The sequence below is a fragment of the Platalea leucorodia genome, assembly GCF_965183815.1.
Source record: "Platalea leucorodia genome assembly, chromosome: 4".
NCBI lineage: Eukaryota > Metazoa > Chordata > Aves > Pelecaniformes > Threskiornithidae > Platalea > Platalea leucorodia.
In genome coordinates, this window is record NC_138826.1 from 90,460,328 (window position 1) to 90,478,677 (window position 18,350).

The window sequence follows — 18,350 nt, forward strand, 5'->3', positions numbered from 1 at the left end:
ATACTAGTTTGTATTTTCCCTAGCGTGCAACCAAAGAAAAGCATGTTATGGATAAAAAATTGTCATGGGCTATGAAAGGCCAAGTGCATTCTGGGGTGAAAACACGGTATTTTCAAATACAGGATATCACATTAACTTTTAGCTGAATAGACAGGAACAGGACTATCTGCAAGGACTGCAATCAAGGAGATTCCAAACCTTTAACTTTTCCAGTAACTTTTGGTGGCTTTGAAATGAATACTTCAGATGAACATTTACGCTTCAGTAGTATTATGTACACACTAAGTGACTCTAGCAGGACATGTCTGTCACTTGAAAAAGTTATAATCTTAGATCAGAAAACATTGGGGCACCAGCAAGAGGTAATACTTGATCCTTACTGATATTTAACACCACTTAAAAGTTCTACAGTTTAAGTCTTATAATGAGCATAATTGTCTCCTAATGCAGCAAACCCGATTACTATAGTATCCAAATTAGTTGCAATGAAAATTAAGTTGTCGGTGTTCATCTAACAATTTCTTCATGGAAGTGTTTACCATATGGCTAGCAATGCTTCATGTTGAGACAATGGTCAGGTGTAAAGTTTCACTTTTGAGAACCCTCTTACACTACTCCAAATTAAGCACACAAACCCCTCACACTTAATGTTGTACATCATTTTTGACAGTAGAACCAGTGCTGTGGCTTAAATTTCTGTAGTGTTGAATACAGCCTTTATTATCACACTTTCTATACATTCAATATTCTTCATTTTACTTTTGAGTTATTATGTTCAGTATTCTGATACTTTTTCCTCAAGTTAAAATTTGAATTAAAGTAGGAAGATTGCTTAGACAGTCACACGCATCGGACTCTTTTTTGCAAGGTACTCTTGCAGTAACTTTACTCCTTATGCTAAATTAATCCTATTCTGATATGCAGTATCAGAATAAGTTTTACTGAGGGATGGTAGGAGGTTGACTTTGTCAGTATTCATTTTGTTCCTATTTAACATTTATGATTGTTAAGAGTTTTCCAAATGCACTTTTAGGAATTCCTACCTGAATTATCTCAGGAGCTACTTGCAAAGAAGGCAAATACTCTTGCTGAAGATACTGAATGCACTCAGGACCCTAAAAAAAAGCAGTACATAATTTATTCAAGTATATTTTCATAGAAATGGGAAGTCATAGCCCTATACTGTATGGTACGGAAGAGTTTGAAAACAGGTGGTCTACATGAGTATTTTACAGACAAGTTATGCATATCAAATACCAAATGCTCATGTTATGCTCAGCTGTTAGCAAATAAAAAGATTTCTCAACCTTGGCATTAAGGATTCTACTGCAATCTGGTATCTTTTGTTACACAGCAGCAGAATGCACTGAAAATTGCACTGAAATAAGAATTACAATACAGCCAGTCAGTTTGTGACACGTCAAATGTAAAAGTCAGTTAAGTAAGAAGGTGGCCCTAATTTCACTAACACATGAAAGAAAAAAAAATTCAGCAATTAGTATCTGCCAACTGCTTTACCGGACTACTCCCATTGCGAAATTTAGTAGCCAAGTACCCCTGAACATAGTGTTTCTCTTCTTGTAACATTGACTATGTAATTTGTGGTGGACTAAACAGTAATAAAATGGAACTTCCAAACCTTTGGGAGAAGCAGACAGGTCTGTTTCGGTTAACACATTAGGTTTTGTTTTCTTTATCTGCACTTATCAGATACCTCTCATCACAAGAGAGGTTACGTACACTGGCAGTATACAAACGTGACCCAATACATCTACCAGGGAAAGTGAATCAACTTTATTAATTCACAAATAAGTTACCCTAGAACTAGAACATGGCATACAGTTCAGATGAGGGGAAAAGATTTCAGATCATTTTCCCATATTTGCATTGGTAAAAGAAGCAGTATTTGTAATAGGAAGTTATTTCATTTACTAAAACTTGATTTCCTACAAGTTTCTCTCTGCTTTTGGGGAAGAAGGAACAAACTCAGAAGTTCTCCTCAATTAAAACACAATTGCTTCTCTACCAGTTTATAACTTCTTAGAATTTTTGTGTAGTTGTGACTTTTACTTGCATTTGACAGAAAAGTTAGCCAGCAAGTTAAAGGGTATAGCAGGAAACAGTAACACGAACATAGAAACTGTTTAATTTTCCATTAAAAATGGAAATATGCTATAGTTTTTTTAGTCGTTAGACAATGCAAAATTCATTTTTTTCCATAAACGTTTTTCAATCTAGTCTCCTACTCATCAAAAGATACCTTTGGTTTTCACAAAAGTACTCTACAGTACATCTCTAATTGCTCTTCTATGTCAATTTAAGTACTACACTGAAAAGTGAAAGAATGCAATTGATTAATTAAAACACAATAACAATAAAGCAAGCAGATTTTTCTCCTTAATGAAGAGTCAATACTTTGCAGTAATTTATCAGGAGGTAGAACTACTGGATCCTGTATCCCTACACAGCATTATAGTCATCCTATTACTTTATACAACAGTAGAGGAGTAATTCACCCAAGTAATATCTAATTTTTAGAAAATAAAAATTCTAGTGCTGATAAAAGCACTAGAAAGAAACCTGCAAGAGTTATTCCCTGCAAAGTATTATGAGGCTTACCCTTTTGAGATGAATTGTTTTTAACGTCACTGCACATTCTGATAAAGCCTGCAATGCAATACATAACATTAGACTTTGATTAGTCTATTGGTTAAGTATTTACGATTATTAACGAGGCCCAAAACAAGGGCTGGTTCATGACATTATTCCCTCATTTCTCACACAACGATGACAGCCTCAACCTTCCAATTTTTGTTCCACTCTAACCAGAAAAATTTCTGTCACAGCTGAACCCAAAATGAACTAAAGAACAGCCACCTGTGTGTGTTCACTTTCACTGAACGTTAGCTAATAAGTAATATAGGTCAGTATTAAAAACTCAGATCTGCAATTCTCTAACTTGATTTTGAGCATAGGTGAACTACAAAATACAGTACCACAATATTCAGTAATTAATCGTCCGGGTACCTCAATAAAAACACAAGGGATTTTATTTGTGAGACGACAATCTTTGATACCACATGGCCATTGTAGGTTTCTTATCTTGAATCTGCCCCACAAGAATGAAAGAAAAAAAAAATGTCCGTAATACATACCAATACTGTCTGGGCATCTGCTAAGTCAAAAGTTTGCTTCAAAGGTGCTAAGAAACATGCAGGAACAATGTGCTTGTAGACAAAGTCTGCAAAACCTACTGGTCCATCTTTACCTCCTGAAAAGAAAAAACAACATTCCATGTTCTATTATTGCTTCATGGCTAGTAGCAGCTGCAAAGGAGTTATGGAAAGACCGTCTTACCCCAAAGCTCCACCAGCTTAGAAAGAATAATAAAACAAGTCTTCTGTGCAATAGGATCTGGGTAATCCACTGCTCCTTGAATGACAGTGAACAACACACGCTCCACATTCTCTGCACCTTAAACACATTAAAATGAGCTTGTCATTTCAACTTGCAGCCTAAAATGTTTCTGTAGTCTTACACTATTTTATATAAATACTGACCTGGAAGATATGCTTCAACTTCAAAATAGCTCTTTTTTGCACAAATCTCAAATATTTTTGGGAAGTTTCCCCTACGATGCAAGACAACTCTTATTTAGGTTATAATTGGTTTGTGTTTGTGGTTTTTTTTTTTTTTTTCCTTTCTTTTTTAAAGTTTGGAGATTTTAGTTGCTCTTCTGGCCTTTAATACATGCAAAGATGAGGGGAGTACTTTGATCTGCTAACAAATACAAGTTTTCTCCTCTCTACCCAAACCTGGTAGAGTTAAAACTCGGCAGCACTGAAGTAGTTCGCTTATCTTCCAATATATGGAAAGATATTTCTATCAAGCTTCAAATCTCTGTGCTGTGTCTATACCTCCGTTTGATTCCTTTAAAAATTTCTTGGCCCATCACAACTACCGAAGTGCCTCTTTCAAGAAAGCTCTCACTACTTCTTAATGCCACCCTTTCTTTTCCCACAGGTATCACCATCATTTTAGGATGGGGGGAAGGACATCTGAGCTCCACCCATCAGGTGAATCACTTTAAAGTTTCTCAATTCTCTAGCCATTTTGATGGAATACAAACCAAGAGAATTACTTAAAGAATCAAGCAACTGGACATTCGACTTAAAATTCCTGCTATGAAAAGCACTAATTTGCATTTGGCCACTAAGGGTGAGGAGAACCTGGTAACTACATATATAAGTCATATGATGCCTTCTACCATAGATTAACAAGATCAGGGGACAGTAATAAAAAAATTACAGAAGTTACTGATGTGTCCTTCAGAAAATGAATACTGGCAGCTGTGAGTGGTCTTGCCCAACAGCCTGAACATTGCTATACATTGTTATATATTGTATGATCTCCGATTCACCAAACACAATGATGCATGAGGATGTATTATACACCATTCTTCTCCTTATAGACACAGTGATCACATATAAGCTGAAAAGATCAATGGGAAGAATATGCCTATTATAGCTAGATTTCCCAAACCCAAATTCTTGCGCAACAGGTAAGCAACAGGTAAGTTGAATACTCTATTTACATTAGTCCATTCTACCTTAACATTGTTAATAATACTTGACACGAACTACGCTAATGATTTCAGCAGACAAAAACTTAGATGAGAATAACCATAGTACTATCCTTTGAGAAACTGAACTAGTTACCTTGATTAGCTATGACTTCACTCATTCCACTGCCAGTTACTGTCTGCAGAAAAGCAAAGTAACTCCTCCGTAACATTTGTTTTTCTAAAGCAGCAGACTGGTCATTTTCTTCTGCTGGAAGAAGCAACACCTCAAAAATAGCACGAAGTAGTGGCATAAACATCTGTTGCAGAAAAGGTGAAACCTGTGTCTGTGGAGATTGGAAGAGGGTATCAACTCAAAGTTACAGAAATTGAACATTTCGAAATTAGAACTTAAGGCTTGTTACAATTCTCAGCTTTGATTCACCTTTAAAGTTAGTATTCTCATGTACCAACTACTTGTAATAAAGTGAATCATGTCAGGGTCACCATGAACATCACTGCATCTTGACTTACACGCCACCTATTTCAAGTCTTTTGTACATATCTAGCCCCATCTAGTCTCATTCTAGGTATGAACAGAAGCTTTTTCAGCATTTCTCATCCTTCTCTTCAGACAGACACGATTTCAAATCCCCTGAAATATCCAGAAGGGCTATTATAAAGTCACTGTAGTTACAAAAAATGCATCTTTAAGATGTTGAAACTGACAGCACACCACCTTTTGTAGCACTTGTCTTTAAAGACTGCTTAACAAAAAAAGTTTTCCTGAGCTGAAATACTGCTGGCATTACAGAATAAACTTATCATTTATGTCCTACTTGCAGCGAGAAATATATGTAAGGGCACTAAATTAGTTGAACACTCATGAATTGAAAAACTGAAGGTGTGTGCTATTAAGCCACACCCTAGAGTTCCATGAAGAGGTAACTCAAATGTTCATTTCTTAATGCTTAAGCAAGTACAGTAAAGAGAAGATTAAAGATAAAACCTTGAAAGTATTCAAGGTGAGACTATTGAAGCTAGGATCTTTATTTTAACATATTGTAATAAGAATGGTACAGTATCATACAAAGTTAAACATTACACCTGAACATGGTATTTGTCGTCTTGCTCCTGTGACTTTTTTTTTACCGTCTTTACCTTACACAGACTATTTTTAATTCTCTGTTATCTTGCATTGCTTTTAGCATAACTTGCAAGAAGGACTAGAGTAATAAGAGTCTTCCTCCCTAATCTCTGAAATACTTGATTTTTCAAAATTCCTTCTCTCTGCTCTGCAGATGGGATATTCCAAACAGAGGTCCACATGCTAGATTCACATAGGTATATTGTGGCTCTGTTCTGTGGCTCACAAAACGCACTTCTCTTCACTTTCAGTAATTTTAATTTTGCATTCTGCTGAAAGAGTTATTTAAGCCTATTTAATGAGCTTCTTAACCTTCTCATACAGCAATGAATTTCCCATCCCATTCACAACAGCGCAATATTCGTGTGGCAGCTCCAGGGAATGAACCTCAAGTAACAGCTTAGTAACTTCATATATTTCATTGACTTCGTATTTGAACTGTTTGAAACCAGGAAGCTCTCAAAGGCTACACTCCAAGAACCTTTGCTAGATAATCAGTTGATGGTCCTACTCCCACTTAATACGTATCCCATGCCTCCAATTCAAAACCTGCATATTTGTCTACCTATTTTGAACAAAAATGCATTAAGCCTCAGTGTACATTTTTATGCAATAGCACTGCATCGAGATCTTGTAAATCAATATTCCTCCCTATATGCGCATCTGACATTTCTGTCTCTCTATGTCCTGTAAATGCCATTATTAGAAATGAGAAAATTCACTTCAGATCTTGCATAGTTTGTAATATGACCTTAACACTGTGGTGGGGGGCATGAAGTTAATTGTGTCAATAAAAAAAAATAATTTTGTGCTGCAAGTAGTATTTTATTTTAAAATATTAAACCCAAAAATTTAGATGCAACATAAAATTCTGAAGACTGATCAACAAAACCCACTTATCTAATCACTGCAACTCCAGCAATGTACGACTGTGGTTGAAGACTATGCTTCCCAGTACTACCTTAGAAATATACTTATTTATGAATTGTGAGATAAGGTTCTGACACATAGCTATTTTTCTGGAACCAGAAAAGAGGCGATATCAGCAATACTTTGACCCTGAAAAGTTTGTGCAATATAATACCTTAAACTTAGCTGTTATTTGGTTTATAAGAGGAATGAATTCTTGAAGATCTTTTGCTTCACAATCTTTAAGCATGTGTTCAGAGGCAGAAGGAATGAATGGAAGAACTTCTTCCTCTAGGCAAATAATCATGCGGTGAAGGAAAGTGCGGACACCACTTCTCAGAACTTCCTTTTGTAATGGACAACTGAGAGCTGGCAAAAATGTTTGTAAGCAGTCCAGATAAACCTCTGAGCAGCCACATTGTTTTACAGTCTGCTTATTGCTGAAAGCCTTGCTGGTTCGGCTGTAAAAGCAATACACCAAGTTTTATAGAAGCTCACGTTCCATCACAATGAAGAAGCAGTAACACTGAGAACAACATATGCTTTAGAAACCATGCATTAAGCTAGAGTATTACATTTCATGAAATGGGAGCCAAACACTGGAAGTAAGAAACAATTATTTGATATGAAGTAGCTACACTTTGGCACTTTTTGGAGAATTAAATTCTAATAATTTACAAACAACATATGATTAGAATAGCTCCATACAATTCTTGGAGGAAAGAAATACATGCTGGTTCATTATAAACCATTATAAACCATTTAACTAATTTTCTGCACTATTGTAAGAAATTCTACAACCACTGATGATTTTCTAGGTCAATAAAGCACAGGTAGAAACTCAACCCCTCCTCCCAATAAATCCTTTATATTTCCCTTTTACGCAAACCAGAAACACACAGAGTCACTGTGCCGTACCTACCTAGCAAACCCAACGGCATGATTGAGACAGTCAGCCAGAGCCATCTGTCTGTCCTCATCTTGTGCCATCATCAGTTTTTCTAACAATACTTTGAACTTCTCCATCAGTGGAGTCAACAAATTCCTCATTAGAACTTGTTTTCTTTCTGCAGAGTATTCGCTGTTAACTATTAATACTCCAGCTGTTTCATAAATGAAAAGTTGATCATCACTGCTTAACAGAGCCTGGTAACCATTTTCCTAAAATGGAAGATAACAGGAATAATTCACTAGATGTCCTGTATCAAAGTTGTTTTCTCAAAGTTTAAAGATACTACTCTTCCTTTAATCACGCCTAAGTAATCTCTCCAGTACATTTACAATAATTTTTTTCTCTTCCTACTTAAGTAGAATTGTCAAGTACAGGTAAAAACATAGTTGAAGGAACAACTATTTTCATAGAACTCAGACAGATAGCCTTCTGTATATACCCATCTCTAGCCTATACTCCCAGGAACCCACATAAGCAAGATTATTAAAATTAGGTACAAATGTAAGCATGCGAGTGATCTCACACCAAAAAAGCAAGACAATTATTTGTGTTTCAGTGTTTGTGTGCTAAGCTTACAATTCAGTAAGTACTCAGGCACACTGATGAATAAGTGCAAGCCTTGTTTATTACAAAAACCCGCTGTAAATACTCACAGGAGGAGAAAGTTCCAGCAGGTCTTGTATTCTATTCAGAACATCTTCAATAAAGGGATTCATTTGCTTACTGAAGTAAAACAAAAGTACATAACACTATTTAAAAGCATGTGCATTTTTACAAGTTTCCTGGTACTTTATTTAAGCTGTAAAGCTAGACACTAAACTACCTTCTCAGTATAGAACTCCCCTTTAAATATCAAAGCACTGTTGTAGAAAAATTTGGCTTAGGGATATGGTGCTTGTGGCAGGCCAAATAGATACATGGCACAGTGGGAAAGAAACATTTCTTTCTTTCCCCTCATTTTTTTAAAACATGCATGAATAGCTTCACTCATCTGAGTGAAATATTTTCATTAGGAGTTGAAAAATAGGATCATTCTGAAAACGGAACCATCTTGGAGCTTCTCCCGCCTCTACATTAAATACATGCCTCTGAAATAAGACCAACAGGACAGGACTGTTTGAAGGGCTCTAATACAGTGAGTAAACTTCCATCAGTATAAATTCTGTAAATATTCAGAATTTGGTCAGGGAAGAGTTACTCTTGGAAGTCTCCAGATCCACTCACTCTCAGCTCTACTCACTGAGGAAAACCAGAACAGACATTTCCATTGCTCATCAGTTTTAACATCTAATCAAAGTAAGCTAGGCATATGCATTCGAGTTCCTTGTGCTGTGACAAGTTTTTCCACTGCTACCTTAGTATTACACAATAGGACAACCTCGTTAGAGCACTGTTTTGATATATTAATTCATTGCAGTCCATTTGAAGTCCAGACTGTTTCAATGACAACCGTGATGTACAGAAGGGCTATGTATGGTAAATTCAGTGCAATTTGGATATATTTGTAACAGCTTTACTCACTTAAGAGACTTGACAAATCTGGAAAAGAGGTAAGCTGTTCGACTTCGTACTTTGGGACTTGTATGTCGAAGACCGCGGTGATCTAAAAACGCCATCTGCAATCAAGAAAGTATTTCAGTCTTAGAATCCCTGAACAAAGCGGGGAAAAGCTAAGCATCCAACAATTTAAGAAACCCTGCTTCTTTAGTGACCTTCAGGAAATAAGAAAATTTCCAAAGTCTAAAGAACTTATCAAGTTGAAAATGTAAGATGAAACTTACTAGAACAGTTGGAATGTGCTGAGGTTCAACAGCAAAGAATTTTTCATATCTAACCACTGTTTCAAAGAATTCCAGGGTCACTGATGTATGTTGATAGGCACTAACACCAGAAGTCACCAGCTACAAATAAAAGCATTAGCAGGTTAGTACTTTAGCCATTTATAACGCCAAACTACAATGTAGGCGATGTGTTGGTAATTAAGATCAGCCATTTGAATTGGAATGTTCATTAGCATTTTTAAATAGCTCCCACAACACACATGCTTACCGTTCTCATCATGTCCTGTAAAGCTGTAGCTTTTGTAACATCACCAGAGAAGTGAGCACCATGAGATACAGGAAGAGCCTCAGCCAACATATACAGCAGCCTTATTGCTACTTCTACTTCCATAAATCGCGTAGTCTGCCAATTCCTAGAGAAAGAATATGAAGATCACGTTAGTCTGTAGTAACTTATGAAATAATCACAGTTCTATCACGTTACTATTTTTTTTTTTTGAGCCTTCTTCAGATACGCAGCATAAAAAGGGCAGATTTAAACTAAGAAAAACGCTGTAAGACCTAGGCAGTATTTCAAGATGCTTCTGGAAGACTTTATCCACAAATGCAGCACCTCTCCAAAGGCGGCAAAGCTTCACCTTGCTACACCACACTTATGTTCATTACAAACTCTGAACGTTACAAAAGGCAAAAAAAAAAGCTAAGAACATCATGTAAACAAGTTAAAACAAAACAAAACAAAAAACCCCAACTTACTGAAGCGTAGTGTTAAAAACTCTGCGGACAGATGCCAACAGTAACTCTGGTGAGACCTGAGCAAGTCTGTCCAGCAACAGTTTCAACTGTTTTCTGTACTCCACAAACATTGCTTCATCTTCACCCTAGAAAACATTCACATGTTGGTGAAGTCCATATTTTCATGTTTAAATTCATCCACAACCATTTTAGACAATTATGCCTAAAACAAAAATGTGTACATAGAAGAAGAGTACACCACACTCGGAGAATTCAATAATGCTCACCCTATGCTCTTGCAACATAACAGCAGGCTTCTTTTTTGGCTGGTTGTAGTATGTTGAGATCCACTGCATTCAGTCCAAAGACATATTAAAAAGGCTTTCCAAACTGAAAACTAGCCAAAAGTACAAGAAAGAAAATGCTCTTGGCAAAGCCTTATTGACCCAATTCTTGAAAATTGACTCACTTCTCAAAGACGTTCTTTCTCAGCATCTAGCTTAGTTTTAAAATTAAACTGACAGAAACATTTATGGTGGACTGCACAGAGTTTAAGTTAACCTTTTTAAGGCTATAGCTCTCCAAACATCCTGGAACAAAAGTAAGTCTGTCTAACATATGCAATCATTATCACTGGCTGACAGAGATGTAAGCATGGGAGGAAAGTGAAATCAAAGACCTTCATGCCCCAGGGTTAAAAAAGCTTTCCACATAGGAAAAAAATGCAGCCTACAGAATTTTGCTTCCTACCTTCAAATCCTTAGTCTATGAAAAACATGGATTTTAAAAGCATGAGCAAGTTTTACTATATGTAATTTAAGTTGCATTTGTCTGTTTATTCATATAACACAATACCTCATTTTCAAAGTTATATTCTTCATCATATGTCAACTTCTTCATAACAGCCAACATGATTGCCTAAGATAAAAACAGAACTGTAAGCGTAGAAGCAGACAAGTGATAAGAAGCAACAGTTAAAATCCTACAGTAAAGAAATGTTAAAACAAGTGTTAAATGTTTACAAATATTTTAAATCCCATTTGAATCATTATTTTCAGAGGTTTAGCAGAAGTAACAGTCCAAATTAAAACAGATGGATTATATCCAAACAATACACAGATGCCATTCCAGATACACAGCATAGATGACTTGGAGCTCTCAGTCTCTGACAGTATTATCTGGCTTTGTTTCCTGCTTGTAATCTGTGCTGATCAGTTCACACTGAAAACAACAATTACGATGACTGAACCAGGCAAAGGAAGCTAAACAGGTTGTCCAAGACCCTATTTTAAAGGGGCAGGTCAGCTTGGCTGTAACATTAACTTCTCTAATAGCTCAACATCCTTGAAAGGTTTTTTTTTGGGACAGGTTAACAAGCTGAATTGGTTCAGGAAAGAATCCAAGAGTAAGAGCCAGGAGCAGCAAACAAGAGTAAGAAAAGCAAAACCCTCCCTTATCAGCAGCAGTAAGTTGTTAGATCAGTTAAAGCTCTGATGTGCAATTTCACCTTAGTAGGGACTACTAAGTGAGTCCTAAAACAGGAATAAAGACTTGATCTCATCTCTACTGGAGTCTCAAACTCTAAATGTATCACTTTGATCTTACTAGTTCAGGTTTTTAAAACTCTGACTTAATGTTTGAAATACATGGAGTACTCTTCCATTCATGCTTTCCAGGATGGACAGAAATTGAACTGACACACAGAGTGAGCTAGAACAAGTGTTTAAAAATCTATTATATTTTAATTTTCACTTTAGTTTAACAGTTTGTTCTGGGGAACCTGCAAAAACATCTATTAAATCTAAATATTCCAAACGGACAGAAAGCTATTCTGAATAATTAAAACTGAATCAGAGGCAGACCATTTGTACATCTATGACAACAATGAAGTGTTAGAAGTCCAAGAGAATATTAAGCAGCAACAAGTAATGGGGCAGGACACATCCATGTATCTATTACAAGGAACAGGTTCACTGAATATTGGAGAAGACTCAGGAGAACTATAAGAGGTATTTGATCAGCATTACAGAGCACCTCATCCCTATACCTACTGCCATGTGAAAAAACAAACTTGTGTCTTTTTTTTTTCTCATATTGGTTAAGTTCAGTAACCAACAGCTTTTATTATAACTATAGCAAATGAAAATGCTGATCATATCAGCAAGAATTTGATTAGCATTTTGCAATTCTCTTCCAATACTGGAGGTTCTGAATGCAGACAGATGTAAATTTCAGGCAAATAATAAACAAGAGAACAAGGTAAATTAAAAAAAAAAAAAAACCACACCAAAACTTTTGACAAATGAATCACTATTACATATTTTTAATTTTAAGTGCAAAACCTGAAGTTCTTTAACATCAAAATGGACCAATGAATTAAACTTAGGTTACTGAGGTGAAATTCTTGGTGATCTTGCAGTAATACTTTGAGGAAGACCATGGTCAACTAGCAAGAATGTGATCAGGCTTTCTATTGACACGAAGTGTCAGCATCATCTGTGAGAAGTCTCTGCTTCTCTGTAAGAAGTGATATTAAAGAATCGAAAGAATTGCAAACATTAATGCGATATGCTTGTAGCCAGAAATGCTTAGAAATACCTGCCATTTTAAGAATTAAAAATGAGATCCTGCTGATGAGAAAAAACTTTGGGACTCCAAAGGCACAACAAACAAGATCCCCTTTTTTCCTGTTCAAATAACGAACAAGTTGAAAGTGAGAACTTCTTAGGTGCAAAACTTGAAAAGGAATGCTGCTAAGCACTTAAAGCTTAAGACAAACAACAATAAGATTTAGACTATTTCCAAATACTTTCTCATTATGAGTTGGATGAAAGAAGAAAGATTGGTATGACCACTTCTCAGTTTAACACATCCTCAAGAAGTGCTCAGTAAAATTAAGAAATAGTTATAATACGAAGTTCTTCAGTAGGAAAGCAAGTTTAAGAAAACAACAGATTTCGGGACAGTAACACATTCAAATTTTAAGTGTCTTAAGTGCACTGCAGTAGTAATTTGGTTTGATCCAGTTATAAGAACAAAAGAGACACAGTAACAAAAATAAAAAGATTCAGTGATGTTATCAAACTTCTCTTATTTTGTTAACTCATGCAATTTAAACAGACATTAGACAAAACCAGATCAAGATAATCTAGACAACAGTTATCCAAATTCAACTTTTCATGTTAGGACAGGTACAGAATTCCATTTTCTTTGTAAAGGAAAAGGAATCACAACTGTCAGCTGCATGAACTTACAAAATACCTGCACCAATCTAACCAGTTCAACATCTAAATTAGTACATCCACATTCGTGCAGAAGGGTCATAGGAAAACGATATTAAAAAGGACTGTGCTGAAAAAAACGAACAAGTTTACTACCTCCAAAACTGGACATAAACCTTATTTATTAAATTTAATGCTTTATATATAAACTTAAGCTTATGTATAGACTTAGGCATATAAACTTAAGCTTAATGTATAGTTCAATGTAACACTTAACATAACTGTTCTTTATAATAAGTACAACTGTTATATTTGAATTGCAGCTTCTTTCATAAGTTTAAGCTCTGATACTATCAAGGGTTGAATTTTATGACAACCCTCCCCGTACTTCTTCCAATCCTTTGGAATTAGGACAGGTTTTAATAAAAATACAAAGCATCAGGAAAAAACCCAACTTTTCTTCTATCTTGATTTAAGAACATTCTATCAACAGTACAGACTGTACAGGAGCTTACCAACATATGCTTAAGGGTTGCTTGGGAAGACCAGCTCTAAAATAGCTTTCATCTTCATATACAATTCAATATAGGTTTACTATTTAAAGAAACAGCTGTAGTTACTTAGCAGAAGATGGAACATACTGTCCTTACTTTTAAGTCTTCCCTTTTAATTATTGTCACATGCACATTTTAAAGCATATAAATAAAACATGATTTGCTTCAGCAAAATGAAAGATTCTGACCCAACGTGTTCTTGAAAAAAAGAATCTCTGGTAAAAAGAAAATACTTACCTCTACATTAGCTTTTTGTTGGTCTGAAAGTGCAGAAAGCTGTAAAATAAATTTCAAGTGTTACTTTTTGTATAGTAACTCCTTTATTACTATCTAATAGGGAAAGACAGGTTTGCTTTTTTAACAGCCATGTGACCTGCAAGCCTTCTTTCCACTTAATGCAAGATTTAACCCGATTCCTTCAGATTTCTAAACAACACTATAGAAATAGCATGACCACAGCCATTAAAGATACTGAATGCTAATTAGTAAAAAAAAATATTTTGCAGGTCAGCTTGCACACAGTATGAGATTCATATATTCCCACAAAAAGAATCAAACTAAATCATGTGTCAAAAAGTGATATTAAATTGAAGCCACACATACTTACTTGTTTCAAGATGTGAAGGTAGTCATAACAAAAGCCAATGATATTAGATGAGATGTCATCATCTTCGTGAATTAGCAGTTGCAACATTAGGGCCACTTTTGCTTCAATAGCTTGCAGAGTGTCTTGAGCACTCTTCATATCACCATTTTTTATCAGTTTAGTCCAACTAGCTATTAACGCTTGCCCCATCCCATTGACCAGCTTAGAAAATCTGGCCAGAAAATCCACATCATCTTCCTGCAAGAAAAAACATACGATTAAAAATACTAGCAGAGTTCACGTTTAAATGGCGTGAGCTTACAGACTGTACTATCCATGCCTAGTATGTAGAAGTAAAACCAACATTTGTCTCCTAGATGGAAAGTACAATTGCTTGGTTCATTTTCCCCGGGGAATGGAGAGAGACAAATTAAAGCAGTGCCAGATTTGGCTGTCCTCCATTATAGAACAGTAGCTTGCTTCATCTCTTCAGATTAGTTTGTTTCTCTTTTTACTTTACAGCAAGAAGCAGGTTCAAAATAAAAGCAGAAGCACATACCTACCATAAATTTTAGGCTGTATAAGAGGAAAATCTTTTTATGGGAAAACTTCAAAGAATTAACAGCTGTAGCTCACTTCAGAAATACTGATAACGAGTAACTTTCAGTACTGCCTGTAAGAGTTAATATTAAATATTTATGGCTTGCTTTTGCAGAAATACATTGATCAGAATTGAGAAAAATCCCTAGACCAGTCACCCCAAACAAATGCTTTGCCCGCTGCCATAACTGCACAAAAGCAGAAGAATAACAAGTCTTCCTTGGGGAGACTGAGGTAGAATTTTTAGAGGAACACCTCCTGAATTGATGAATGCACATTTTCTGCATTCTAGTAGGAATACAAATTTGACAAAGGCTTCAAAAATGAAGAGAGAACCACCTTGCAATCTAAGGACTACAGCTTTATAAGGACCGGTTCCTCTTTCCCTGTGGCAGGTAGCAAACAGCTGTTCCTCAAACACTGCAACGGCCAGGGAACGTGTGTTTGGTTAGTACACGTATTTTTCCAGCCTACAGATAAGAATTTCAAGCCTCATGTCTGATGGGGCAGACATGTAGAAGGGCATATGTGCCCTTAAGAAAGCTCTTTCCCCTACTAATTATGCACAGCTGATCTAATGTCTCACTCAAAAACTCTATGTGGGCTACAAAACCTATTATGGAATCATTCAGAAGAGAAGATTCAAGGCAACAAAACACAGAAGCAGCATTAGCAGTAAGCACAACATGTTTTAGGAGAGGAACAGAGGAGTTACATAATACCTTGCTTCAAAAATTAAAAACTCATGCTGAGGACAAATGAAATGCAGTGTGTTTTAAATGAATAAGGAATATTAATAGCAAGCTGCTAATTTAAGTATGAGAAAACCATAAGAAGTGTTTAGCTTTGATACAGAAGTGCAACTAATTCTCCCTAATCTGTAGACGTAGTTTTATAGTTTTCTGTTCATTTGCTTATTTAAGAACTGTCGGAAACCTATGACTCATTCCTGTTGTAAAAATCAATATACAAACCTGATCAATACTGAAGAGGCCAGCAGACTGCAACACTTGACATAAAGATTCAACCAATTTTGTTTTATCAATTGGGTCCATTCCCTTATTTACAATTTCAAACAAACAATCACAGGCTTCTTCCCGGAGAACTTCCACAGACATGTGACCTAGCAGCATATTTATAAACCTTCAGAGAAAAAAAAAGTTTATTTTTATATGTACATAGTAGCATCATATAGAAGCTTTATATTATTTGTGTGCATATTTACAATGGCTTCTTTTTATAAGACAGTTTTAAAGTCTATTTTACTGACTAAACCCAGCATTTTGTACATCTTTAAAGAGAACCCTGCAAACTGTGTAGTGTTTATTTTGGCCATTATATCAGCGTGGCTTGCAAAGTCAATCACTCTAATAAAAAACCCCAAACTCTAAAGTTTTATATAGAATTAAAGTCCTTTCTCAAAGATGAGTTTTAATTCTGTTTCATAGAAACACAGTCAGCACACTATCAAGGTTATTTTTGCAAAGATAGTCCATCAGAAAACCCCTACCTTTCATTGGCTATCAGGCTCAAATCTATCCAGGATACATAAGCTCCAACTACTTCAAGGCACTGGCATGTCAACTCTGAGTTATTATATTGATAGTTTTGTAAGATTTGGTACCATGATTCCACCAAACTTGGAATGCACTGTTCCCTCATAGTATCTTTTAATAAGGTGTTCCTACGAGCCTCCTATCAATACAGAAAAAGGATAAATCAGTCTTGTCATAGATTAGCATCTTGTCAAATTAGTAGCATTTTTGTATCCACTACCAGACACCACTTGTCCTAGCAAGATAAATAAATCAGATACCCAAAGAGAGCACATACTTTTTCTTGCAAGAAATAAAACCAAGATATCCTAGTTTTTGCTCTTTTTTTTTTTTTTTCTACCACAATGCCCAAACACTGAGGAAAGGCAGACAAAGGCGAAAAGTCCTCTAGATCATTAAATGCATTTTTTTATGTTAGGACTCCTTAGAACAGGCACTAGAAGAAATCAACATTTTAAAATGACTCAGTCTAACATTAAATTGGCTAACTCAGTCCATTCATTTTTGTTTGCTAGCTCTTCAACCAAAAAATACATTAACTGAGAAGTATGAAATCATAAAAAGCATTAAACAACATATGGCTTTTGGATCTAAACCACCTAATATCTCTAAGGCAGAGTTGCCATAGGAAAAAAATCAACATCTCTGCAAGTCGTCTGCTCTAATTAAAATATGAGAACTTTTTGGAAATTTAAAACAAATGTTTTGCAAAATAATAACTTGCCTCTGATGTATGAACAACATCCCGGTCTACCAGCTCAGCATCAACAGCCATCAGGATTCTGAGGTACATATCCACGCCTCGTGGATTAAGGTCAACTACTGATAGAATATCAAAAAAAAACTTGGGCCATTTTGTGAGATATTCAGTAACAAAAAGCAATGCAAAGACTTGTGCTGCTTTGTTGCGAATAAAAGTCTTCTCAGGCTGGGGATTCAGCATCTGGTAGAAACAAGATATTTTATTTGTATATTCTTACTGAATTTGAGAAGAATCATATATGCCTGTTGACCTCTGTATATAATGTACTACCTCTCTTCCTGGCTGAGATCACAATAAAAAACCTTACCTTTCCAAGGATTTTGAAGAAAATTTAGCTAAATCGTAATGAAACAGGGAAAACATTCTCTCTGGGTGATACAGTCGTAAGCCTCTCATTCAGTACTAAGACATTAATTGTACTATTCAAAGACTAAAAGCTAATTTGTCAGTTTGGTGAAAGGAGTAAACAAGAACTTCCAGAAAACAAGTTACAGTCCTCTTCTAGCTAGCTTGTGCCTATGTTAGAGGTTAGATTTAGAAACTTCCTTTACTATTCTTAAAGCTAAGCTCATCAGGGCAGGGGGAAGGCAAAAATCTGTCACTACCAATTCCCCCCCAACCCCCCGCCCTCTCTCCTTCCCCTTTTCTATAAACTCCTCCTAAATGGAACAGCTTGCCACAAAGAGAAATGAAAAGCAATTTAATGCCTTTCACAATGATCTGTTCTTTTTCTAGGTGTATTATATTCCATTTCCTACTGTTAAGTTTTCTACAAACAAAGCAACTACGTTAATTTCCAGTGCAGAAGTGGAATGATAACTAGATAATGGCAGGTATAGGCAAGACTTGTTATCAGCCCACTTGATGGTTCTGCTGGTTGCCAACCCTTGAGTCCAACCCTACTACATGTTCAGCTACAGTAACTAATTCCACAAGAAAGAGCAGCCAATACTCTCCCGTAGTATTAACAGAGGAGTGCTGCTGT

At 35.9% G+C, this 18,350-nt stretch overlaps 1 protein-coding gene across 4 annotated transcripts in view; it reads right to left on the reverse strand.

The window, feature by feature from the left end:
* Nucleotides 1-18,350, reverse strand: part of XPOT (exportin for tRNA) — a 28,868-nt gene that overhangs the window by 1,186 nt on the left and 9,332 nt on the right. For 2 of the 4 annotated variants that reach the window (XM_082309680.1, XM_082309679.1), the window contains exons 6-24: nucleotides 17,327-17,545; nucleotides 16,557-16,741; nucleotides 16,021-16,189; nucleotides 14,468-14,704; nucleotides 14,098-14,136; nucleotides 10,941-11,003; nucleotides 10,373-10,435; nucleotides 10,107-10,231; nucleotides 9,619-9,763; nucleotides 9,351-9,470; nucleotides 9,091-9,185; nucleotides 8,223-8,292; nucleotides 7,540-7,778; nucleotides 6,793-7,078; nucleotides 4,719-4,908; nucleotides 3,358-3,474; nucleotides 3,156-3,271; nucleotides 2,620-2,667; nucleotides 1,044-1,115 (exon numbers count right to left, since the gene is read on the reverse strand). In XM_082309680.1, the coding sequence (XP_082165806.1) occupies nucleotides 1,044-1,115; nucleotides 2,620-2,667; nucleotides 3,156-3,271; nucleotides 3,358-3,474; nucleotides 4,719-4,908; nucleotides 6,793-7,078; nucleotides 7,540-7,778; nucleotides 8,223-8,292; nucleotides 9,091-9,185; nucleotides 9,351-9,470; nucleotides 9,619-9,763; nucleotides 10,107-10,231; nucleotides 10,373-10,435; nucleotides 10,941-11,003; nucleotides 14,098-14,136; nucleotides 14,468-14,704; nucleotides 16,021-16,189; nucleotides 16,557-16,741; nucleotides 17,327-17,545 (2,598 nt within the window). The remainder of the gene's footprint in view (nucleotides 1-1,043; nucleotides 1,116-2,619; nucleotides 2,668-3,155; nucleotides 3,272-3,357; nucleotides 3,475-4,718; nucleotides 4,909-6,792; nucleotides 7,079-7,539; nucleotides 7,779-8,222; nucleotides 8,293-9,090; nucleotides 9,186-9,350; nucleotides 9,471-9,618; nucleotides 9,764-10,106; nucleotides 10,232-10,372; nucleotides 10,436-10,940; nucleotides 11,004-14,097; nucleotides 14,137-14,467; nucleotides 14,705-16,020; nucleotides 16,190-16,556; nucleotides 16,742-17,326; nucleotides 17,546-18,350) is intronic. The other 2 variants (XM_082309682.1, XM_082309681.1) reach the window with 2 other exon arrangements.